Raw genomic sequence first — 25049 nt, 5'->3', positions numbered from 1 at the left:
CTGATTTAAGACAGGAAAACCCATACAGTTCTGATGTGATGCATCCATTCTTCCTCCTCCCCATTGTCTCTGGTAAATGTTGGCGAAGTCAGCTGCAGGGTTGCTAGGCTCCATCAATAAGGGAGCTGTCTTATTATGCAACCTAGGGGAGCTAGCCAAATGGAACAGTCCTCCCAGATTGTCTCTCCCAATCCACGCGGAGCCAATTTTGGGGAGCACGGGAGCAAGAGAAGGGAATCCCCATTGCACAAGCGGAAGTCCTTTGTGTAGGGCTTCCACTGAGGGGGCTAATATTGGTCATACTCAAAGTAGACCCATTCAAATTGATGGCCATGACTAACTAAGGTCCATTAATTTCAGTGGATTTATTTTAAGGACAAACGTAGTGCTCTGAGTACAACCCACTAAATGTTGTTGTTTAGTCGTTTAGTCGTGTCCGACTCTTCGTGACCCCGTGGACCAGAGCACGCCAGGCACTCCTGTCTTCCACTGCCTCCCGCAGTTTGGTCAAACTCATGTTTGTAGCTTCGAGAACACTGTCCAACCTTATCTCGTCCTCTGTCGTCCCCTTCTCCTAGTGCCCTCAATCTTTCCCAACATCAGGGTCTTTTCCAAAGAGTCTTCCCTTCTCATGAGGTGGCCAAAGTATTGGAGCCTCAGCTTCACGATCTGCCCTTCCAGTGAGCACTCAGGGCTGATTTCCTTCAGAATGGATAGGTTTGATCTTCTTGCAGTCCATGGGACTCTCAAGAGTCTCCTCCAGCACCAGAATTCAAAAGCAGCAAGTCTTCGGCGATCAGCCTTCTTTATGGTCCAGCTCTCACTTCCATACATCACTACTGGGAAAACCATAGCTTTAACTATACGGATCTTTGTCGGCAAGGTGATGTCTCTGCTTTTTAAGGTGCTGTCTAGGTTTGTCATTGCTTTTCTCCCAAGAAGCAGGCGTCTTTTAATTTCGTGACTGCTGTCACCATCTGCAGTGATCAAGGAGCCCAAGAAAGTAAAATCTCTCACTGTCTCCATTTCTTCCCCTTCTATTTGCCAGGAGGTGATGGGACCAGTGGCCATGATCTTGGGGTTTTTTTTGATGTTGCGCTTCAGACCATATTTTGCGCTCTAAATATACCCGCAAAATATACATTGACAAATAGCAATGACTGATGTCTGACACTGGCATTTTCCGTGGAGGGCACTGTGACAAAATGTGTGGCTTCAGAGCAAAATGGTTGTCTGGTTGCTCCTCAACGATAAACACTTGAATTTGGGCTGCAGAAAAGGGTGCCTTCCAATAAGTTCAAACCTCCTGCTTGTTTTTGAAATCCACATGTTGGCATAAACCCTAAGGAGCTGTCTTCTGTTTCAGCTGCCTTTGCAAAAGACAATAGAATTCCTCCACTCCCCCACCCCAATAAAAGTTTGTTATAAATCTGTTAACTAAAGCAAATAAAAGCAAATCAAAAGCAAAAGTATACAGGGAAGGACCGAAGCTCAGTGTTAGAGCATAACAACAACAACAACAACAACAACAACAACAACAACAACAACAACAACAACAACAACAACAATTCATTTATACCCCGCCCATCTGGCTGGGCCTCCCCAGCCACTCTGGGCGGCTTCCTACAAAATATTAAAAATGCAATAAAACATCATTAAAAACTTCCCTAAACAGGCTGCCTTCAGATGTTTTCTAAATGTCAGGTAGTTGTTTATCTCTTTGACATCTGGTGGGTGGTCCCGTTCAATCAGGAATCACATGGCGACTGGTATGGTGTCACAATGCCACAATTGACATGCTGATGTCACAGGAGGTCAGAGAATAGGAGCGTACGAGTGAAGACAAGTGATCAGATACTGGACTCAGCTACGTTAGTAAAGAAAAGGCGTTTTATATGCGTTATAACAGTGTGACACCGGAGGCTGATGTGGAGTGTCCCATCTTTCGCCAACGTGATTTCCCACTGAGGTTTATAACGCATTTCCCTGAAACGCTTTTTTGATGTGTCTAGAAGATCCAGCCTTGACTGAGGATGCTGCCGTCAAAGGCAACCTAGGGCATGTTAAAAGAAGAGAATAGAACTTTCCTGGAGGAATGCTAAAAAGAATTGTGCAAAAAGGTACCTAAGCAGAGTTTTCCTGGATCAGGCCACTGGCCCATCTAGTCCAGCATCCTGTTCTCACCGTGGTGAAGCAGATGCCTGCGGGAAAACAGTATGCAGGTTTCGAACGCAAGAGCATCTCTCCTCTCCTGTGGTTTCCAGCAACTGGGGCTCAGAAGCATTGCTGGCTCCAACCGTGGAGGCAGAGGATAGCAATTGTGGCCAGTAGCCATCGATAGCCCACTCCTCCATGACTTTTTCTAATCCTCCTTTAAAAACCTCCATGCTGGTGGCCGTCACTGCCATGTCCCCCAACATTTCTCAGTAGAAAATTGGGATGTGTGTCAGCCTCCCCTGGCAGCTGCCCACTCTCTTCCAGTGCCGGATTTACATAGAAGCTAAACAAGCTATAGCTTAGGGACCCACTCTCTTGCCCCCCCCCAAAAAAAAGTAAAGGGGAAAAAACTTGGATGTACATTTCCAAAATATAAGATAAAACGCAAATAAAATAAAACCTACATACAGCAACTGTGTTTTGTGTTGTGTAGGCTCCTATGGTGTAAGTCAGGGGTCAGCAAACTTTTCCAGTAGGGGGCCGGTTCACTGTCCCTCAGACATTGTGAGGGGCCAGACTATAATTTTTTTGGGGGGGGGGGAAATGAACGAATTCCTATGCCCCACAAATAACCCAGATATGCATTTTAAATAAAAGCACACATTCTACTCATGTAAAAACCATAGCTGCCAAGTTCCGGCCTGAAGTAGCAGACCGGAAGTAGGGCTGCCGCCATTTTGGAACTGGGCAGAGCATGCTCAGAAGCTACTTTTGATGCTGCTCTGCCCTGTTCCAAAATGGCCACCGCACCAGAAGTCACGCTGCAGCCATTTTGGAACTGGGCAAAGCAGCATCAAAAGTCACTTCTGAGCATGCTCCGCCCAGTTCCAAAATGGCCGCCACACCAGAATAAACTGGGGGGGGGAACAAAAAAAAATCTGTTTTTCTGGCTGGGAACAGCTGGAAAACTGGGGGTTTCCCAGGGAATACGGGAGACTTGGCAGCTATGGTAAAAACACGCCGATTCCTGGACAGTCCGGATTTAGAAGGCAATTGGGCCGCATCCAGCCCCCAGGCCTTAGTTTGCCTACCCATGGTGTAAGCCATTGGCCCCACCTGCTAGCCTGCTCCACAAAATATCACTGGTTTGCTCATTTCTATATAAAGGGTGCCTCCATTCTGCATGGACTGGTCGCACGGCAACATGTGCGAATGGCTTGAGATACCTATTAGGTCCATCAATTACCATAAAGCATATATTCAACACAAAAAACGCGACAAAGGACAGCTGGACATAGAAAGGGCCCCATTACCTTCAGGAGCTTAGGGCCTCATCAAACCTAAATCTGGCCCTGGCTCTCTTCCCTCCTCACGCCCTTCCTTAGCCTACAACACAACTCATGCCGCCATGACAGTGGCGGCGGCTTTGGTGGCGGCAGAGAGGGGCCGGCAAGAGCGTTACGCGTATCCGCTGCCCCTGCTCCGGCGGGGAAATGCCTTCCCTGCGCACAAGAGTTCTGCTTTGCAAATGTCCCCCTGCTAAGTGCAAGCGCTGGCTCATCCTCCCCCTCCCCAAGTCTGGTGGCGGTGGCGGCGCTGGAGGGGGAGAACGGGACATTCCCGGATGAAATCGGAAGCCGGGGGAAGCTTCTGTAATTCCACAAATGTCCAGGGGAAATAGGGACACTTGACGGCTATGCACTGCCTCCTGGAAGAGCAAGGTGTTTTTAGGCCCCGTCAGAAATGCTCGCAGGAATCATCCCGTTAATTCCGCCTCCCTCCTGGCGCTTCAGAGAACTCCCTCCCCTGAAGATGCTGGCCTCTGCATCTTGCTTGCGTCTCTCCCATCTGCTTTCTCTCTCTTTGTGTGTGAGCACACGTGCAACGACCCCCAACCGCGCTCTTGAACCTTGGCATCCGGCCAGCGCACCCCCCTCCACTTTTTTGCGTCTCGCTTCCAATTTCCATCTTATTAAAGACATGTCCTAACTTCAATGTGTGTAACATAAACAGTATCGCAAAGAGGAAGAATTAAAGCAGGCTGTCCCGGAGTGTAGCTGCGAGGGCTGGCGGAGGACAGGAGAGAGAGAGGAATTTCACCGCATGCTTATTTCATCTTGGGGGGGGGAGAGGAAAGGGGGTTGCTTGGTGCACAAGCACAAGATGAACCCCATGTTGCTTTTTCCACAACGCATTTCGGACCCCTTGGCCTGAGTCCCTCAGGAGTTTCCGCCAATGTTGTTCTTCTCGGCGAGTTTGTGATACTGTACCCCACTCCCGCCTATCTCTCGCAATCCTCCCTGTCAAGCCCGCCGTGTCCATCATGAGAGAAATTTGGAGTGGTGCTGTGGCGGACATCTGGAGAAGGTTCGCTTGCTTGAAACCGTGAGCCTCTCTCCTTAATGCACCCCTGAGAAAGGGCCTGTCGGGCCGCATATTTCTGCAAACCGTTCCCAGAAAGGCCTAATTTCCTGGCGTCCCATGTGGTGTCAATAACAGAGCCCTGAGATGGAGCAGGCACTTATGAAATATTAAATTTCCGTTCGGGCTTTGCCCAAATTCAGACCACCTGTGAGCAAGTGGCTCGCTGCAAGGAGGACTCCAAACGTCGGAAACTTGGGGCATATGTGACCGATAAGGCATAATCAATATCTTTTGGCAAGTTTGGCACATAAATGTCTTGACAGTAGTAGTGTGTCAGGAATCTGGGGCAGGGGAGTGGCTGTGGAGCGCATGATTTGGTAGGGGGAGGTTTCAGACATTATTTATTTATTTTCTAAGGCTTCAAACAGTATCAGGTCACAGACATTATTAAATTTACTGTCCTTGGCTGCGAAGAGGTCTTTATTATTCATCCATCCGTCGAGGAGGGGACCAGCGATGGCTGAAGTTCCGTGACATTTGAATTAGATCATGTTGGCCCAGGCCAATGAAAACAGCCTCTCAGTGTTTTAATGTCATGATTTAATTCCTTCATTGATACTGAGAGGCAAAGGCAAGGAACCTTGTGGAAAGGGCGGTGGTGGGGGGGTACCTTAAATCATTCAGCTCCACACCCACCCACCCCCTGTCGGAGGGCAATATTACAGGACCCTCACGTCTCAAGTAGGGGGGTTCTACACGCACCAGTGTTTTTACATTGCCAGATCTCCGCTATTTTTCTTTCTTTCTTTCCTTTAATGAAGTACAATAAATTTGGGCGCCTGCCTAAGCAAACAGAGAAACATCTGGGATCTTTTCTGCCAGCAAATGCTGGTGGACGTTTGACCTCAGAGTGGATTCCAAGATCCGAGTGTTAATTAGCAGCACTGTTTTACGGCTTGCCAATGTTTGGACATCTGGGAAGGGCACTTCCTGGAAGGTGGAGTTGATGGTGAAAAGCTTAAGTACCTGAGAAACGTTAGGGTGGAACCCTGCTTAGCTGCAAAGCTCACAAACAATTAAGGGACCTTGTTTCCCAGCAAGCTTTGCAACGAAAGGGATCAGACCAAGCTCAGATCAAGCTCATTCGGGTGTGTCTTTCTTTTAATATACATATTTTTTGCAAACATGTTCCCTGACCTAATGCATTTTTCATGTTATGTTCATGCTAGTGGCATAGCATGGGGGTGGGTACAGGGGCGGTTGTTCCAGGCACAAAACGGAACAGCTCTTATTTTCTTAGCTCTGCGGCTGAGATCTCCTGGGTGTTGTGGATGCCATTAGGCAGTTGAATGTGCATGTGTACTCTGTTTGTTTCTGTCCCTCCCATCCTCCCCTCTGTGCAGCCCTGGGTGCTGGCAACCCACGCTATGTCACTGGTTCATGCTGCAAAATTACTTTATGCTGGTTTTTGCACACATGTTTTGGTTGGAGGATGTATCGTGAAATCTGGGAATGATGTTCCCGCTGTCAACGTGGGGCAAATTTGCCTCAAGCACACCACGAACCCCTCCACGTACCCCAATTGAACTGGGAAGAGACTCAAGGGGCAAGGGAGTGCTGCTGAAAACACTGTAACTTTTCATATTCCCAAATGTTCCTGGTTCTGTTTTTGTTGCACAGCTTTTGTTGCACTGTAGCGCTAGAGTTCCCCTCCAGGTGGCAGTAACATGGTGGTGTTCGGGAAGAACAGCATCCGCAACATCACCATGCAGCAGAACGATGTGTGTGGACTCTCCAGTAGAAATCTATCACCGGCTCACTATCATTGCACTCAGTGAAATGTTGCAGAAGATACCTGCAGAAAAAACCACCCACCTGAAAACTTCTTCTATTACAGTCATACCTTGGTTTAAGTACACCTCGGTTTGAGAATGTTCAGTTTAAGAACTCTGCGGACCCGCCTGGAACGGATTAATCCACTTTCCATTACTTTCAATGGAAAAGTTCGCTTCAGGTTAAGTACGCTTCAGGTTAAGTACGGACTTCCGGAACCAATTACACTCATACCTCGGGTTACATCACAGTTGCAGCATAAGGAATGATAAACAAATCATCAATAAAACATTTATAATCTAGAAAACAACATGGCGGGTCAAAACTTCGCCAAAACTTCCCTGCTAGAGGCACTGGTGTGTATATCCTAGTACACAGGGCTGATGTGCAGGTCTGAGGCAATAATCTCCAGGTCTGAATGGTGTCAACAATCCCTCTCGATTCCAGGGCCGCCATTGGTCAGTTTGGGTTGCTTTAGTAAAGTATGACACCATCACCACCCATATCACAATGGAAGTCGTGGCTCTAGTTGCTTTCCACTCGGGGTGCAGTCCTGTGCTCGCTTACTTGGGAGTAAGCCCCCTTCCACTCAGTGGGACTTACTTCCCAGTAAACATGCACAGGATCCGTGTTCCTGGCAAAGCTGTGAGGCAGCACTTTGGCCTGTGAACTGGTGTGATAGTTGACTGACGGCGTCCGTCATGGATGTATCTGGTGACTTAAAGACAATGAGAGGTAGGTGAGGCAGTCACTCTAAATTAGCCTCCCCCGAGCTATTTTGGCCCACAATTCCCATCATTCCTACATCTTGGTCCTTGAGGAATCTGCTCCCCAGTTCCAGAGGTGTTTGTGTCAGCTGTTCATCTGTTACAAATGTAGGCTGTTAGTACAGAATTCCAAAATGTTGTTGTTGTTGTTGTTTAGTCGCTTAGTCGTGTCCGACTCTTCGTGACCCCATGGACCATAGCATGCCAGGCACTCCTATCTTCCACTGCCTCCCGCAGTTTGGTCAAACTCATGTTCGTTGCTTCGAGAACACTGTCCAACCATCTCGCCCTCTGTCGTCCCCTTCTCCTTGTGCCCTCCATCTTTCCCAACATCAGGGACTTTTCCAGGGAGTCTTCTCTTCTCATGAGGTGGCCAAAGTCTTGGAGCCTCAGCTTCAGGATCTGTCCTTCCAGTGAGCACTCAGGGCTGATTTCCTTCAGAATGGAGAGATTTGCTCTTCTTGCAGTCCATGGGACTCTCAAGAGTCTCCTCCAGCACCATAATTTTGGTGCTAATTCCAAAATAGCAATGTCCATTTTGACAATTGGGAAATATTTTCTTTTTTAAAAACACACACACACACACACACACACACACTTTACTTAATTCTTGCAAGAACAAAATAAGCAAGAACTCTTTATCAACAAAGAGCTTTCGCCTGGAAAACGGTCCAGATTGTTACCTACTCACCATTATACAAACATTCCCCGACAAGAACTTTTAAAGCTACAAGTATCTGAGAAGGAAGAAGACATGAGGAGGAATGAGTGGAACTGTCCGTTTCAATTTCACTCCGTTCCTCATTTTCCCTGTCTTCAATTCTCTGCATTGCCGTATCAGTTTGCAATTTATAAAGTCCTTGTGAAACTGAATAGCTCAGTTGGTTAGAGTGATGATGACAAGGTTGCAGGTTTGAAAGCTGCCTATTCCTGCATTGCAGGTGGTTGGATGATATGATCCAGAGGGTGCCGTCTAATCCTACAGTTCTATGATTCTATGAAAGCTCATTGGGTTTTGTTGTTGTTGCAAATTTCTCCTAACATCCGCATGTTGCGTGCAATTTTGCCTGATGCCAGATCTTTGCAAAGCAATTTCCCCTAATGCAATTTTTGTTATTTTAAGTAATGCTTCTATAGAGACACTTTTCCTTAGAATAATATTATCATACATGTTTCTTGTTTGGAGAACTCCACTGATGATTTCGGAGAAGTGCAAATTCTGCAAAATGGTTGTGCACTGGTTCACATATAGTTTTTAACAAGTGAAAATTAGGTACGTCCGTCTTTAAATGCAAAATAAATAGAACATTTTCCCCACACCCAGGAGAGGACTGAAGACTGGGTGTGCAGGGGGATGTCAAACTAAATGTTACACTTGCAAACAGCCACATCTTGTTACAGCTAGGGGGGAATATTATTGTTTTCGAAATGGACAGAGAAAAGTTTTTCACTCTCATAAAGCTGACATTCATGGACATCCAATGAAGCTGAATGCTGGAAGATTCAGGACGGAAAAATGAAAGGACTTCTTCATGAAGTAGATAAACTGTGGAATTCCCTCTCACCAGTGGAGTAGGAAGCCGCTACGGCACCCGGAGCGGCAACCCGCTACGCAGCACACATGTGTGTTGTCGCACGCAGCGTGTATGCACAGCATCGCTACGTATGATGCATGCGTCACTACGTAGCGATGCTGCGCATGCGTGCTACGTGGCGATGCTGTGAAGTGCGCTACATAGCGACGCTGCACAGCATGCCATAGCTGCCAAGTCTCCCGTATTCCCCGGGAAACCCCTGTTTTTCCGGCTGTTCCCAGCCGAAAAAAACAGATTTTTTTTGTTTCCCCCCAGTTTATTCTGGCGCGGCGGCCATTTTGGAACTGGGTGGAGCATGCTCAGAAGCGACTTTTGATGCTGCTTTGCCCAGTTCCAAAATGGTCGCAGTGCGGCGGCCATTTTGGAACAGGGCAGAGCAGCATCAAAAGTAGCTTCTGAGCATGCTCCGCCCAGTTCCAAAATGGCGGCAGCGCTACCTCCGGTCTGCTGCTTCCGGTCCAGTCCCTTATTTCTCAGGCCGGAACTTGGCAGCTATGCAGCATGCTATGTAGCGAAGCTGCGCATGTGTGCTGCGTAGCGGGTTGGTGGCGGCGGCGCTCCAGCATCATGATCCTCTGCTGGAGTGGCGGCGCTGACAAACCATGAGCAAGCCGCAGAGCAAGGTTTTTTACCGGGCAACTTGGGAGGCACCGTTGCCCTGCCACCCAGTAAAAAGCCTCACTCCGCAGCTTGCTCACTCACCTGCTCAGCGCACACGGAGGCGAGGGGCAGGACACGGAGGGCACGCTGAGTGTCACCGCCCTCCAGGGTGGCACCTGGGATGGACCGCCCCCATCACCACCCTTGCTACGCCCCTGCCTCCCACTGGTGGCAGTGATGGTCGCCAACTTAGATGGCTTTAAAAGAGGATTGGACATGTGGTGGTCTTGTAGTAAGGTTAAGGCTTACTGGGAAATGATATAGAATGAAATGAAAAGGATGTTTAAAATAACATTTGTAAAAAACAAAACAAAAAAAACCACAGAAGCTTTTCTCTTGAGAATTATGGGGACAGAACTACCTAAATTGTATAGAAACCTATTCATGTATGCGACTACAGCGGCAAGAATGTTACTTGCCCCCAAAATGGAAAGAAGCAGAAGTCCCAGCAAAGGAAGAATGGATACAAAAACTTATGGAATATGCAGAAATGGCTAAACTTACCGGAAGAATAAGAAATCAAGATAACAAACTTTTTTATATATAAAAGAATGGAAATGGTTTATTGAATATTTACAGATAAATTGTAAACAGATAAAAACATTGGCAGGATTATTGTAATAACCTGCAGTTTCACAAGAGCATATATTTAAAGAAGATGAATAAATGAGCAAATTAAGTTAATTAGGATAAAAAGGGGCAGTGGCGTAGCAAGGTCAGGTGGTACCCACTGCGAAATATTTCTTGTGTCCCCCCCATTCATTCATTCATTCATTCGTTTGTTTGTTCGCCTGAAAAATGGTTTGACTTGATTTCACATTTGGGGGGGGGGAGGCCAGAGGTTTTTTGAGCTTATTTTGCGGAGTCTGCCTGCTGCCCTACAGCAGAGGTGGAGCTGGCAGGTGGAGCGTTTTGGCAGTGGGAAGCCTGATCTCATTTTTTGACAGAATTACAAGCCTGGTAGATGAAGGGAACGCTGTGGATGTAGCCTATCTTGATTTCAGCAAGGCCTTTGACAAGGTGCCCCATGATATTCTTGTAAAGAAGCTGGTAAAATGTGGGCTAGACAATGCTACCATTCAGTGGATTTGTAACTGGCTTACTGACCGAACCCAAAGGGTGCTCATCAATGGCTCCTCCTCATCCTGCAGAGTAGTGACTAGTGGGGTGCCACAGGGGTCTGTCTTGGGCCCAGTCTTGTTCAACATCTTTATCAATGACTTGGATGATGGGCTTGAGGGCATCCTGAGCAAGTTTGCAGATGACACCAAATTGGGAGGGGTGGCTAACACCCCAGAGGACAGGATCACACTTCAGAATGACCTTAACAGATTAGACAACTGGGCCAAAGCAAACAAGATGAATTTTAACAAGGAGAAATGTAAAGTACTACACTTGGGCAAAAAAAATGAAAGGCACAAATACAGGATGGGAGACACCTGGCTTGAGAGCAGTACATGTGAAAAGGATCTAGGAGTCTTGGTAGACCACAAACTTGACATGAGTCAGCAGTGTGATGCAGCAGCTAAAAAAGCCAATGCAATTCTGGGCTGCATCAATAGGAGTATAGCATCTAGATCAAGGGAAGTAATAGTACCACTGTATTCTGCTCTGGTCAGACCTCACCTGGAGTACTGTGTCCAGTTCTGGGCACCACAGTTCAAGAAGGATACTGATAAGCTGGAACGTGTCCAGAAGAGGGCAACCAAAATGGTCAAAGGCCTGGAAACGAGCTGGGTATGTTTAGCCTGGAGAAGAGAAGGTTAAGGGGTGATATGATAACCATGTTCAAATATATAAAAGGATGTCATATAGAGGAGGGAGAAAGGTTGTTTTCTGCTGCTCCAGAGAAGCGGACACGGAGCAACGGATTCAAACTACAAGAAAGAAAATTCCACCTAAACATTAGAAAGAACTTCCTGACAGTAAGAGCCGTTCGGCAGTGGAATTTGCTGCCAAGGAGTGTGGTGGAGTCTCCTTCTTTGGAGGTCTTTAAGCAGAGGCTTGACAGCCATCTGTCAGGAATGCTTTGGTGGTGTTTCCTGCTTGGCAGGGGGTTGGACTGGATGGCCCTTGTGGTCTCTTCCAACTCTATGATTCTATGATTCTAAGACATTGAGTGCCGCACAGCATTTTGTCACCCCCCTCGGAGGTGACACCTGGGGCAGACTGCACCCGCCTTGCTCCGCCCCTGCAAAGGGGGAGGCCTGTGGCAACTTGAGGAAGAGGTGCTTGTTGCATTCGTGGTTCTTCAAAACCAGCAGATCAGATATGTACACACACCAGTGTCAACCAGTACAATGACCGGTGTTGCCTTTCAGACATTTACAACTACATCTGCTCCAGTGCTGAGCAAAATGGCGACCTGGCTGCCCAAAGTCTCATCCAATGGGTCGGACCACCGAACATTGATGCGGCCATCTATGTGTTGGTGGAGATGCTGAAGGAGGTAGGAACAGAATTGACATCATGTGGGTTCAAGCGCTTTGGGTTCTATCAAAGCCCTACTTAGAGCGGATGGGCCAAAGATAGCCAGGCGTGTCGAATTTTTAAACTTTCCAATTCCAAAAATGAGTGGTGCTTTATAACGCGACATGGGAAATCAAAATATATTTTGGTTAAATTAATATACTTTAGTTTTGCTTGGTAAATAAAACGTGTAAAATCGCATAGCATCATTTAAAATGATTTCCAAGTATTTGCAGTTATTATTGATAATATTATTTAGCATAACCTGACATTATTATTTAGCATATTATTATTTAGCATAACCTTCCAGTAGGCAAAATTAAAATGCTTTGGTTTTCCGAAAGCAGTTTTGTTTCTTCATCAAACGTAGACTCACCAAGCTAAATATTGTCCAGTCACAAAAATAATAGCAGATTTGAATTCCTCACGCACACAAAATTATTTTTAAGACCCATCACTTAAGAAATTTGCAAAAATTATGTTTCACCACCTTAAATGACATGCTCAACTAAGGCAGTCAATTCCATTAATGTCAATGGGAACATTTGGGGTAGGATGAATATTGACTTCAAGCCTTTAATCTGAATATCCCCACAAGAATTTCCAGGGACCTTTCTGGTTAGTTAAGAGTGACATGTTGTACAAAATCCTGTTTCTTAGAGTAGGACTGCACATCTCAAAGAAGACCGTCACGCCTGAAAATGGCAGCCTTCTGTCTGGCTCTCTATCCCGTCTTGTTAGTGCTACATTCGAGACTTTTTACTTTCTGTTTTTTTGGTGATACCTTGTAGCCGAGAAAGATTGTCTTCCATGAACACAGTTTTAACAATGAGTACGTAAGTGACTGTGGAGGCCAATTCTGGATCCACACATCCTTCCACAGTGGGGACATTGGTTTCTGGGCAGGAGTTGATCACGGTGTGGATTTGCCAAGCGTGTCTTCCTCTTAGCATGTTTCTCCCTTGCATCCTGAGTTTGAGTGTCTTCAAAGCCCATGACACCTTTGGTAAAGGCTGTTCTCCAACTGGAGCACTCGCAGGCCAGTGTTTCCCAGTTGTCGATGTTTATACTACATTTTTAAAGATTTGCCTTGAGACAGTCTTTAAACCTCTTTTGTTGACCACCAAGATTACGCTTTCCATTTTTAAGTTCGGAATAGAGTAGTTGCTCTGGAAGACGATCAACAGGCATCCACAAACATGACTACTCCAATGAAGTTGATGCTGAAGAACCATTGCTTCCGCACTGGTGATCTTTGCTTCTTCCAGTACACTGCTTTTAGTTCGTTTGTCTTCCCAAGTGATGTGTAAAAATTTTCAGAGACACCATTGATGGAATCTTTCGAGGAAAGGTGACTAAGGCAGGGGAGGAAAAGCCAGCCATGACTTAGTTGTAGTTCTTCCAACCTAGACCATTTTTGGGGGATGCTGAAGAAAAAAATTAAGTGGCCAGTTCAGGTCATTGTCTTACATAGAAGCTAGTCTGAGAAGTTCAGCAACCTCCCCCATTAGATCCCAACCCTCACTGGGCACAGAAGGCCAAGAAGTGGGCAGCATAATCCAGACTGACCGCCACAAACCCACAAGACTTTCTGCTTCCTTAGAAAGATGCGCCTGAGAGAATTGTCCAGCAAGCCAATGATGTCCTCCTATCTATGGCAAGCTGTCTTTTCAATGACGTGATGTACAGACTTCAAAAGAATGTCAAGACTGGGATCCTCCCTCACCACATGGTCTTCCGGACCCTAGGAAACCTAGCATCTCGCTACGGTAGGGCTCCCTCCTTCACTGTTGCATGTTCTCCCATTGAAGGAAAAAAGGGTTTGATTCCCATCTCAGATAGGATGCAATTTACATATTGGGGGGGGACACTGAGGACTAGCGATTTTTTTTTGTAATAATGTGTTATTCTTCTTTCCATATAGAAAATTGCATTTGTTACTCAACAATTATATTCCAATTCAACAAAAATAGTGACTTCATGCTCACCCATCATCTATGTTTATAATAAATGATGATGATGATGATGATGATGATGATGATGATGATGATGATAATTTATTTATACCCCGCCCATCTGGCTGGGTTTCCCCAGCCACTCTGGGTGGCTTCCAACAGAAATATTAGAATACACTAATTTCTGAAAGATTAAAAGCTTCCCTAAACAGGGCTGCCTTCAGATGTCCTCTAAAAGTCTGGTAGTTGTTTTCCTCTTTGACATCTGTTGGGAGGGCGTTCCACAGGGCAGGCGCCACCACCGAGAAGGCCCTCTGCCTGGTTCCCTGTAACTTGGCTTCTCGCAGCAAGGGAACTGCCAGAAGGCCCTCGGCACTGGACCTCAGTGTCCGGGCAGAACGATGGGGGTGGTGACGCTCCTTCAGGTATACTGGACCGAGGCTGTTTATAACTTAAAATACATACAATTGCATTTTAGGGGTCTGTCTTAATTTTCTTCTGCTGTTTTCTTACACTTTAAGCCCTGCTGTGGTCTTCGCATATGGGAAATAACTTTTTCTAACCCTTGCCTCTGTAGTCAGGTATGTAAAGACCGTTGAGGCTTCCTTTGGGAATTCACTGTCTAGTATCCCCAGCACAAAGGATTTTGGCCTCTTGGGAAAAGTCACTTTAAATCTTTTCTAAATTTTCAAAAAGAGATTTATTTATTTTTTACTGAGAACTAGTGACTTGACAAAGCTGGTTCTGTTTAATGTCACCCAGGGCACGCTAGGGGATCTAACCTCAGGAAGGGCCACACCGCAACAGAAGATTGTGTGTTTGCATACCAAAAGCAGCTGAAGTTCAGTCCCATATAGAAGCATCTACAACAGAAGGGCTGCCTAGAGTTCATTATCCTAAATTGTAATAAATCATGATCATCCTCTAACGAAAGGTTCCTTGTGTCTCTTCACTCAGCACTCAGGTGTATCCCGTTTTTGTCTCTGACCTGTGTGTATTTAAGGGTGATGGTTAAGTGGCCCATGACTAGCCATATGAAAGAAGCAATATGTTATGGTGAGTGATTCTTTTTATTTTTTGGGCTTCCATTCCAGTATAGCCCCTATCACAGTCCAGGTTACAGGCAGTCGGAGTCATACCTGCTAAGTTGCTGTCAGAGAAATAAGGGACCGGGCCGGAAAAAGCAGACCGGAAGTAGCGCTGCCACCATTTTGGAACTGGGCGAAGCATGCTCAGAAGTGACTTTTGATGCTGCTTTGCCCAGTTCCAAAATGGCCGCCACGCCAGAAGTCGCACTGCAGCCATTTTGGAACTGAGCAGAGAAGCATCAAAAGTCGCTTCTGAGCGTGCTCCGCCCAGTTCCAAAATGGCCGCCGCGCCAGAATAAACAGGGGAAAAACAAAAAAAATCTGTTTTTTCAGCTAGGAACAGCTGGAAAAACGGGGATTTCCCGTGGCAAAGGGCCAAGGTGAAATGCTGGTCTTATATACCCCACCCGGCCCTTGCCACCAGGTGCTACAAGTCTTCTGCCAGGCCTCACCTGTGCAGCCGCGCCTTGCCCTTCCAGGCCAAACTCAGGAAGGCCCCAGTCCTGCGAGGCCCTACCAGTCACAGGGCCCGGCTCCTGCACGCACTCCTGACAGCCCCTACAACTGCTAACTGTTCCTTAAAGACCATCATCTAAGCCATTCTCTGTGCGCCCCTTCCAATAAAAGTTTGGAAGGCAACGAGACAACGGGGCCTATTTGGTGGTGGCCCCCTGATTGTAGAATGCTCTTTCCAGGGCGGTTCGCCTGGCACCATTGTGGCCCTCCTTCCAGTGCCAGACTGTGGGGAAAATTCCCCTTCGTTCAAGTACGGAGGCTCGCCCCGAATCCCCAATCGGCCAGACTTTATTCAGCAATGCATGACCCGAAGGCAACATATATGTCATCTTAGTTATTTGCCCTCTCCCCAGCTACCTTTGGCCAGCCCAACACTTCACCATTTTTCATCCAACTAGCGCCCTCCTAGGAATTGGGACAGAGCTAAGGGTCAGTCTTCCATTGCGGCCAAGTGTGGACCCACAATCCCCGACCTTCGATTGCTTCAATGCCAAGCAATCAGCTCTCGGACGCTTTCTCTCTCTTTTTCACTCGTTCAGTTATGGAACATTTCTGTGCGGCAATAAACTATTACTACAAAAACTGGAAAGCGTGTTCATTCCCAAGAGAGACAGAAGCTCAGCTTTGTAGCCCTGTCGTTCCCATCTATCAACGTTTGGTTGGCGATTGGCTGAGTGACGATGAACCGAAGGTGAGAACCGGAAAAGTTTCATCTTAATCACAGCAGCTCCCAAAGCGGGCGGTAGGTCCCCTTCTGGGCTGATGGGATTAGCTTGGAGGGGGGCACTAAGTGGCCAGGGGGCAGCGGGGGGGGGGGCTGGATGTATAAAAATGAATGGTCAAACTTTGAAAAGCTGGTACCTCTGAATCAAGTTCATCCGTTCTGTTGAATTAATTAAACTAAATAGTCGCCATTGGATTTTGAATAGAGGTGTCACTAAGCATCCGGAATGTGGCCCCCCCTGCGCGCAGGGGATGAGTTAGACTCATAGATTGAACTAATAATAATAATAATATATTTATACCCCACCCTCCCCAGCCAAGACCGGGCTCAGAGCGGCTAACACCAAATATATAATACGTTAAAAACACAAAAACAAACAATTGGTTAAAATACAGTTCAAAATCACATTTAAAATAATAATAATAATTAAGTGGGAACCTATGAGTCACTGGAATATTAAATGTTCACCAGGCCCACTTATGGGCCACCACAGAGAAGACCGTCTCCCCGGCTGCCACCCACTGAGCCTCTGAGGGCAGAAATACTACCCTCTGCTCACCTTAGCACCAGAGAGGGTCTGTAGGGAAGGAGAAGTCTTTCATAGAATCATAGACTTGTAGAGTTGGAAGGGGCCCGGGGGTCATCTAGTTCAACCCCCTGCAGTGCAGGAATCTCAGCTAAAGCATCCTTGACAGGTGGCCACTCAACCTCTGTTTAAAACACTTCCCACTTCCCAAGGGAGACTTTCCCACTGTCGAACAGCTCTTACTGTCTGAAAGCCATCCCTGATGTTTAGTCAGAATCTCCTTTCTTGTAACTTGACTCCATCGGTTCGATACCATGCATCCGGCCACCGAACATTATTTTCTTGTCTCTAAATGAACCTTTTGGTTTTCATTCACTTTAAAGGTAAGAGGAAGGGCTTTCCATGAAAAAATCCCCACAAATCAGTGACCTCTCCGGTCTCAGGCCGCTGATGAGCCAGGTCGTCGGAATGACTGCTTGTTTTGTTTATTTGTCATTTATTAAATTTGTTTATCACCCTTCATGCATAAATCTCAGGGCGGTTTGCAACATAGCAATACAAGACAGCTTCTCCAGACAGACCCCGTGGCCGTAGGTTATCGAAAGCAGCTGAGAGATCGAGGAGAATTAACAGGGACACATTGCCCCTGTGTCTCTCCTGAAAAAGGTTGTCATACACAGTGACCACAGCACTTTCTGTGCCAAAAATCGGGCCCAGACCCCATATGATATGGATCTAGAAAATCACTTTCCTCCAAGGGCGCCTCAGTCTGGTCTGTGACCACCCACCAGAGAACCTTTGCACTGGTTTGAAAGCAGCACTCAGCTCCACGGAAAATATTTCCATGTGTGCCCTTTGCAGGTGAAGGAAGCCTTGATGAAAGCGCACTGGCCCATGCTAGGAACTCTGGTCCGCTGCAGCGCGAAGCAAGATGAGATCATCAGGAAGATCCCGCAAGTCCTCCGAGACAGCAAGATTTTGGATTCTTTCCTCATTGCCAAAGTAAAGCGATTTTTTTTAAAAAAAACAATTTTATAAGTTGTGTGTCTTTGCTTTTCAATTTGTGTTATTTTCTGCACTGGGACTTGCTGTTATTTTTATCAATTACATTTTATCAATTATTTATTGTAATCCTAAAGAGTGAATTTCTGAATTATTTGCTGATGTTTAATTTTATGGTGCCCGAATGGATTACTGAATATTACTTTATTTGATATAAGTCATTTATTTTAAAGTTATGTTTTTATTATGACATGCTTGTATTGGATCAGATTGTTATAAGGTGTGTGATCTTTTCTGTTTCTTCAGCTTGTATTTTTTTATATATATAAATTTTTATTGGTTGTACTTAGAGGTTGTACACAACAAACATAACAATCCCAAAAATAAAAAAGGTTCCTTCGAACCTTCAGACCTCCTTCCTTCCCTCTATGGGTTCCATTTCTAAAAAAAAACAAATAAAAAAACCCTGCATTTTATACTGTAATCTATCTATTATATAATCATAGTACAGTATCCAAAATTCATGTTGCATTACAAGTGTCCTTGTATTCCTGACAATGGTTTCAACAGTGGTCTCTCAAATATGTTAAAAAGTTATACCAGTCTTTTAAAAAATACTTGGTCTTCCTGGTTTCTGAACTTTCCCTTCAGTCTCGCTATTTCCACATATTCAGCTTGGTCTGCCACTCGTCTCTGATTGGTACAGTCATACCTCGGGTTACGGCCGCTTCAGGTTGTGTGTTTTTGGGTTGCGCACCGTGCCGAACCTGGAAGTCCCAGAACGGGTTACTTCCAGGTTTTGGCGCTCGCGCATGTGCAGAAACACTAAATCACACAGCTTCCCTCCCAAGGCTCTGCGGGGATCGCTCTCCTCCCGCGGAGGCTTGGGAGGAGTGCAACTTCACTCCCTAAGCTCTGCGAGGATCGCTCTCCTCGCGAGGAGGCTTGGGAGGGGCACAACTTCACTCCCAAGCCTCTACGGGGATGGCTCTCCTGCGGCAGCATGGGGGAGAGTTGCACCCACCCACCCACCCGGATGGCTGGCAGTGCGCAGCTACAGCCACCCCAACACTATCCATGGTAATTTGGGGGCGCTGGGTGGATATTTGCACCACGGTGCCACATCTGCTAAAGATGGCTCTGGCTGTCAGGGTGGGGACCCAGCTTGTCCCCATTTTCTGAGATGTGGCTGGTATTCCACTACCAGGATCTTGGGATCTGAGTCATCTTCTCCTGTGCCTTCCCTGGGAGGCTCTTGGGCGGATGGCTTCCACCACTCTTCCTCATCCAGCTAGTCCCCAACATCCTGCATGCCAAGCGGATGTTCTACCAGTGAGCTGTTGGAGCAGAATTGCTCCAGCCCTTTGATCGTTTCAGCTGCCCTTCTCTGAACCTTTTCCAGCTCTGCAACCTCCTTGGGTTGCGGTCACCCTAACTGGACATTCTATTCCTGTGGGAATGTTAAGGATAATAGGAGAGGATAGATCGATTCAATATTATCCTTCCGTCACTCACACTAGTGAGTCATGTAGCAGAGCAGATCCCCCTCGATACAGCAGGAAGATAGTTTGCAGATTCGTTTGAATCTCCTTAGTTAAGCAATCCAGTCTGGCTTGATCAGATTGGATTCTTCCTGGTGTCCCCTTTGATCCCTCTTAAAAGAATAGAGACACAAGAGTCTTTCCTTATAAGGAACAAGAAGTTTACTCACATTCAGTCCACAGTATGATCCCTGAAGGCAGGCTTTAGCTCGTAGTTATAGAACAAAGTGTGAGTTTATCCCATATGGGGTTAGAGCCCATGTGCTGCTGGCTGAGAGCCAGCAGACAGCAAAATACATTAAGAGAACACCATCAACGAACAAAATGGCTGCAGGAGAAGAGCATGGCATCAAGATGGTTGCGTGACTCGGCTCTTTTATGGAGTCAGCCAGAGTCAAGCCCATCTCCCTGGTCACATGCAGGGAGGAGGACTCTCTAGACCAGGTGTAACAGGAAGTTATACTGGCTGGAGTAACACACACACTGTGTCCACTCTAGGGAAACAATAAATGTCGAACTTGACTGCTCCAATGGATAACATCCCACAATTCCAAATGTGGCCATGCCATAGATGTTTATAAGAGCACGAACCGACTCTTTTTCTTTTTTCTTCTTAGAGGCTTAATATTTTTTTGGATATCTGCGAGGAGTACAAACCCCCAATCCCAAAGAAGATATCCCAGGCAGTTTGTGACTTTGTATTCAAGCAGGTAAGACACATCAGGGAGCTGGCGGTTTTTCTGACCCAAGTGACCTTTGTCAACTTGAGCACCGCAGGCCCAGGTCAAGCGAGATGTCGCCACTGGCGGAGGGAGAGGAGTGCGGGGGGAGCACACCGCCCCCGGCAGCGCGATCCTGGTGGGGTGTCATTGTGGCTGTCCTCCCCGCACGCGCTGGGTGCCACGCCCACAGAGGCGGCACGCCATGCCCCCAGGACACACACCATGCCCCGGGACACATGCCACGCCCATGCAGGTGGCGTGCCACACCCCTGCGCCAGCCCCACCCCTGCCTGCCCTCCGCCCCCGGTGCCGGAGCATGAAGCTCCGCCACTGGACATCACCAATCATGTCCCCTTTGGAAATGACCTGGGTGCTCCGTGCACTTGTCGTTTGTGGAAAGGGCGGCTCCTGGTTGGTTTGGGCCAATTTTATCCCTACCAGAAAGACCTCAGGAGAGTCGACCTGGCCTCCGATTCCATTGGTTGACAGCCCAAGAGCTCCCTCTGCTGGGAACCTCTCAGCCAACATGGTAAAATTAGCACCAGAGTCTGTGCTGGGGATGCAATCTGGGGGTGGTTTCAAAGCAACCAGTGTTTCTTGATCTCTTCCAGGTTGTCCCACGCAGTACTTCAGGGCAACAGAAGATAATGGAAAGGTTCAAGCACCGACAGTTAACAGTGGAAAGACAGGTCCAAGAAGGAGAATCGTTCCTGTGTCATCTGGTAGCTTACAGAGGAATCTGCCTTATCCTGAATCAGCAAACGGGTCCATCTAGCTCAGTATTAGATGATGGCAGGTCTCTGGGGTTTCAGGCAGCGCTTCCCCAATTCTTCTTTACTTTCTTTACTTTTCCCCAATTCTACCTGGAGGTGCTGAGGATTGAAGCAAGGTCCTTTCTTGGTCTGCACAGCTGATGCTCTGCCATTGAATTTTGGCCCTATTTTGTTCCTGTTTATTTAATTCGTTCCACGGGTCTATTCTTATAACGAAAAATTCGTCTAGCGAATCCCATAGGAATGCATTGAATTTTTTTGAATTTTTTTTGCCCATAGGAACGCATTAATTGAATTTCAATGCATTCCTTTCGTTAAGCTGAAATTTCGTTAAGCAGGGCATTCGTTAAGCGAGGCACCACTGTAGTATTATTTCTACACCGTGAACAAAATCTGTCAAGGGCCCAGGTACAATGGCTCTTGGGAAGAGCAGAAAACTTGATCCAACCTGTGGGCAGCCTGGTTGTCTAATATTATGGGTATTAAAAACCAAGCTGGAGGGGCTTCTGCCATGACTGGCCCTTTCCTGATCTCAAAAGATGGCTCCTTTCCCCCCTCTTTCTTCTTACAGTCCTCTTCTGAACACCGGGAGCTCTCCGTGGATCACCGGAATGTCCTTATGGAAGCCTTTGCACACTTGGGTAAGAACTGGAGCAGGAATAGAGAACCTGTGCCCCCCCCAAAAGCACCTGCCAGGTGTTGCCTGACCCAAGCTCCCATCACCCCTAAATATCCATCCATCCATCCTTTCATTTGTTATGCCATCGTTCCACAGTTGAAGCCATGCTCAAGGAAGCTTGCAGCATGAAGGGGAAAAAAATTACATTGCAACAAAACAATCAATAAAACATTAAGAAATACACAACCAAACAGCAATTTCCACATGAAGCACACAAGGTCTAAAATAAAAGATACAAAAAGGCAACAGCAAACCCAGATATTCACTAGGCCATGTTGGGCCGATGGGAATTAGAGTCCTAAAACGAGAGAGGGCTCCGCTTGCTACACCCCGAGACCAGAGACCTGAAAATATCATTTCTTTCTTGGTTTTCCTCAGAAATGTCAGGTCTTGGGTCTTGAATGAATCTGTCAATTATAGTTTCTGTCAGTTCCTCATTTTCCACTCTTCATTTCTACACATTTCCACATTAGACCTATCTATCTATGTAGCTAATCTTGTCTGTTCTAGTGCTCACGAAATTTCACCATTTTAGTTCAAATTTCTCCCAATGGACACATTTTTGCGTTCACAATTTGGCCTAATAACACACCTTGGCAAAGCTATGTCCCCAAATACATTTGTGAACCTAATTTTCATCAATATGTGCATTTTGAAGCACACGTCCCTGCGGCAGATGCATTGTTGTACACACTGCTTGGCCGGAGAACTGCACCGCAAAATTCAGAGAAGAAGGGTGAAGGCCAAAAGATCGCTGCGTGTTGGTGTCCTCATCTTGTTTTGGAAAGGGTGAATTAGGTCAGCGAGCTTTTAAACGTGAGCTGAATCAAACACACACACTTGCAAAATAATGATAATGGTGGTCTGTAAGAGGGATGATGGGAGATTTGACTCGCCCAAATTTGCCATCCCTTTCCTTGCAGTCGGTTGCTGTCCCGTCGATGCTCTGGACTTCTTGCAGGCTCAGATGAAGGAGGATTCCGAATATATCCGTGTGGGGTTCTTAATGCATCTAAAAATGATTGTTGGCAATGATGGCCGTAAGTAGCAGCATCCATGATCCATAGAATCATAGAGTTGGAAGAGACCACAAGGGCCATCCAGTCCAACCTCCTGCCAAGTAGGAAACACCATCAAAGCATTCTTGACATATGCCTGTCAAGCCTCTGCTTAAAGACCTCCAAAGAGGGAGACTCCACCACACTCCTTGGCAGCAAATTCCACTGCCGAACAGCTCTTACTGTCAGGAAGTTCTTCCTAATGTTTAGGTGGAATCTTCTTTTTTGCAAGGAAGGGCCCATCATTTTCATGGATGCTTATATGAGATGGACCTGACAATGTCCATGTTGGAGCCCCACTGAAATCCGCTCTGCATCTCCTGCCTCTTCTAGCATGTGAGAGCAGAAATAAGAAACAGCCAATTGTGGAAGCCGTGAAATGTCTTCTGGACGACCACCGTGAAGGGGTAAGACCAGGGCAGGGGGCTCTTTTTGAGTTGTTGAAATGCTGGAATATTTGGGACAGATAAATGCTACAGCTTTAATTTCTCTGAATACCAGGTGCTGTGGTTTCCAGCAACTGGTGTTCAAGAGCATTGCTGCCTCCAACTGTGGAAGCAAAGCCTAGCCATAATGGCTAGTAGCCATCAATAGCACTCCCCTCCATAAAACTAAATGGATCACTCTGTTGCACCCCTTTGGGGGAGGAAAAACTTAAACACGATGCAGAGTTCCCAAAAAATAAACCAGAAGCCATTGTACTTCACCCAGCAGAGCTTTACTGCTACTGAAGGCAAAGGGGCATAATGGTCACAAACCCAACACACTCAGGATTGGCACAGTCCATAAAATCCAGTTGCGGCACTGACAATAAAACTTGCAATACTTAAAATAAGACTTAAACTTAACACTAAGCATACAGAACACCACACCAGAACAAAGGAGATAGAAAGAGAGAGCCAGGCTCCTCCTGGTCTTGCTATTATAGTCAGCACAACCTTGAAAGAAGAGATAACAGAACCAGTTTAGACCAGCTGTACTCAGCTTCCCAGAAGGACTCACCCAAACAAGAAGCTCCTGCCTGTTTCTTTCACGTAGAAAGAAAACTGTCTAGAATGCTCCTGAACTAAGTAGAATAGGAAAAATCTCTACGCATCAGATCAATACTTTCTGTACTTCTTTGGCGATCCCTCGTAGCCGAGTAAGATTGTCTTCCATAATCATGGTTTTAACAATGAGTCCATAAGTGACTGTGGAGGCCAATTCTGGATCCACACGTCCTTCCACAGTGGGGATTTTTTCTGTACTAAGAAATGCAAACTAACACACTGAACCAGTCAACCAACCAACCAACTAATGAGTCATCTAGATCAGTGTTTCCCAACCTTGGGTCTCCAGCTGTTTTTGGACTACAACTCCCATCATCCCTAGCTAGCAACACCAGTGGTCAGGGATGGTGGGAAATGTAGTCCGAAAACAGCTAGAGACCAAAGGTTGGGAAACATTGATCTAGGTGACCAACAAGGCCGTCAATGCCTCCTGAGGAAGTGAGTTCCATAAGTTAACACTCTGCTGCATGAAGCTCTTTCTTTTATCTTTCCCGAATCTTCCAGCATTCCGTTTCATTGCATGTCCACAAGTTCTAGTGTTATGAGAGGAAGAAAAACTTTCCTCTATCCCCATTCTCCGTGCATAATCTTACAAACTTCCCTCATGTCTCCTTTCACATGACTTTCCCCTAAAACATGCCAAACACTGCAAACTTTCATCGTAGGGGCGTCAACCTCCATCCCCTTTTCTGAACCTTTCCCAACTCCTTTTGGAGGTCAGGCGACCAGAACTGCACACACAGGATTCCAAATGCCGCCGCGCCCTAGATTTGTAGAATGGCGTTGTGGTATCGCCCTTCGAAAGGTGACATGACTTTGCTTTCCCCACTGCCACAGGTGAGAAAAGCACTCCTGCGTTTCATTAAAGAGCTTCTTTGCTCTCAAAACGTCGAGGGCTGTCCCGTGTGGGAGATGGTTGTCTACATCTTCAGCCAGTTCACTGTGCACATCAGCCATCCAGTAAGTCGGGAAACATGCCGCTAACATGCTCTGACAGTAGAGGAGACTACAAGTCAGGGGCAGGGAACCTTTGGGCCTCCCGATATGCCTGGACTACAACTCCCACCATCCTTCGCCATGAGCCATGCTGGTTGGGGCTGATGGGAGAACAGCCTTTTGCATCAGGCCAATAGCCCAGTGTTTCTCAACCAGTGTGCCTCCAGATGTTTTGGGACTACAACTCCCATCATTCCTGACCACTGGTCTTGCTAGCTAGGGATGATGGGAGTGGTAGTCCCAAAACATCTGGAGGCACACTGGTTGAGAAACACTGCAATAGCCCACCTAGTCCAGTATCCTGTTCTCACAGGGACCAACCAGATGCCTATGGGATACCGGGAAACAACAACTAGAGCCGGCTCTTCCATTAGGCAGACAGAGGCAGCTGCCTCACACAGCAGAGGCCCCCCAAGGTGGCAGCCCTGTGTGCCTCTGCTGCCGGTGCAGAAGCGGTGCTGCTATCGGCCAAAATCGCACCCAAAATCGCGCAAGATATCTCACTTGATATCGGCACCAATGGCTGTGCCGCTTCTTGGCCAGCAGCAGAGGCGGCAGCAAGTATGGCGGCTGCC

At 46.8% G+C, this 25049-nt stretch overlaps 1 protein-coding gene across 1 annotated transcript in view; it reads left to right on the top strand.

Annotated features, from left to right (window-relative positions):
• Positions 1-17548: 17548 nt before the first annotated feature.
• The window catches only part of LOC118097780 (maestro heat-like repeat-containing protein family member 2B), a 64050-nt gene continuing 56549 nt past the window's right edge, over positions 17549-25049 (top strand). The window contains exons 1-6 of the mRNA XM_060275445.1: positions 17549-17656; positions 19815-19907; positions 21264-21333; positions 22295-22411; positions 22763-22836; positions 24316-24438. Coding sequence (XP_060131428.1) covers positions 17549-17656; positions 19815-19907; positions 21264-21333; positions 22295-22411; positions 22763-22836; positions 24316-24438 — 585 coding nt within the window. The remainder of the gene's footprint in view (positions 17657-19814; positions 19908-21263; positions 21334-22294; positions 22412-22762; positions 22837-24315; positions 24439-25049) is intronic.

This window comes from Zootoca vivipara, chromosome 1 (assembly GCF_963506605.1).
Source record: "Zootoca vivipara chromosome 1, rZooViv1.1, whole genome shotgun sequence".
Classification (NCBI taxonomy): Eukaryota; Metazoa; Chordata; class Lepidosauria; order Squamata; family Lacertidae; genus Zootoca; species Zootoca vivipara.
This window is presented reverse-complemented; position numbering and strand designations above follow the sequence as displayed.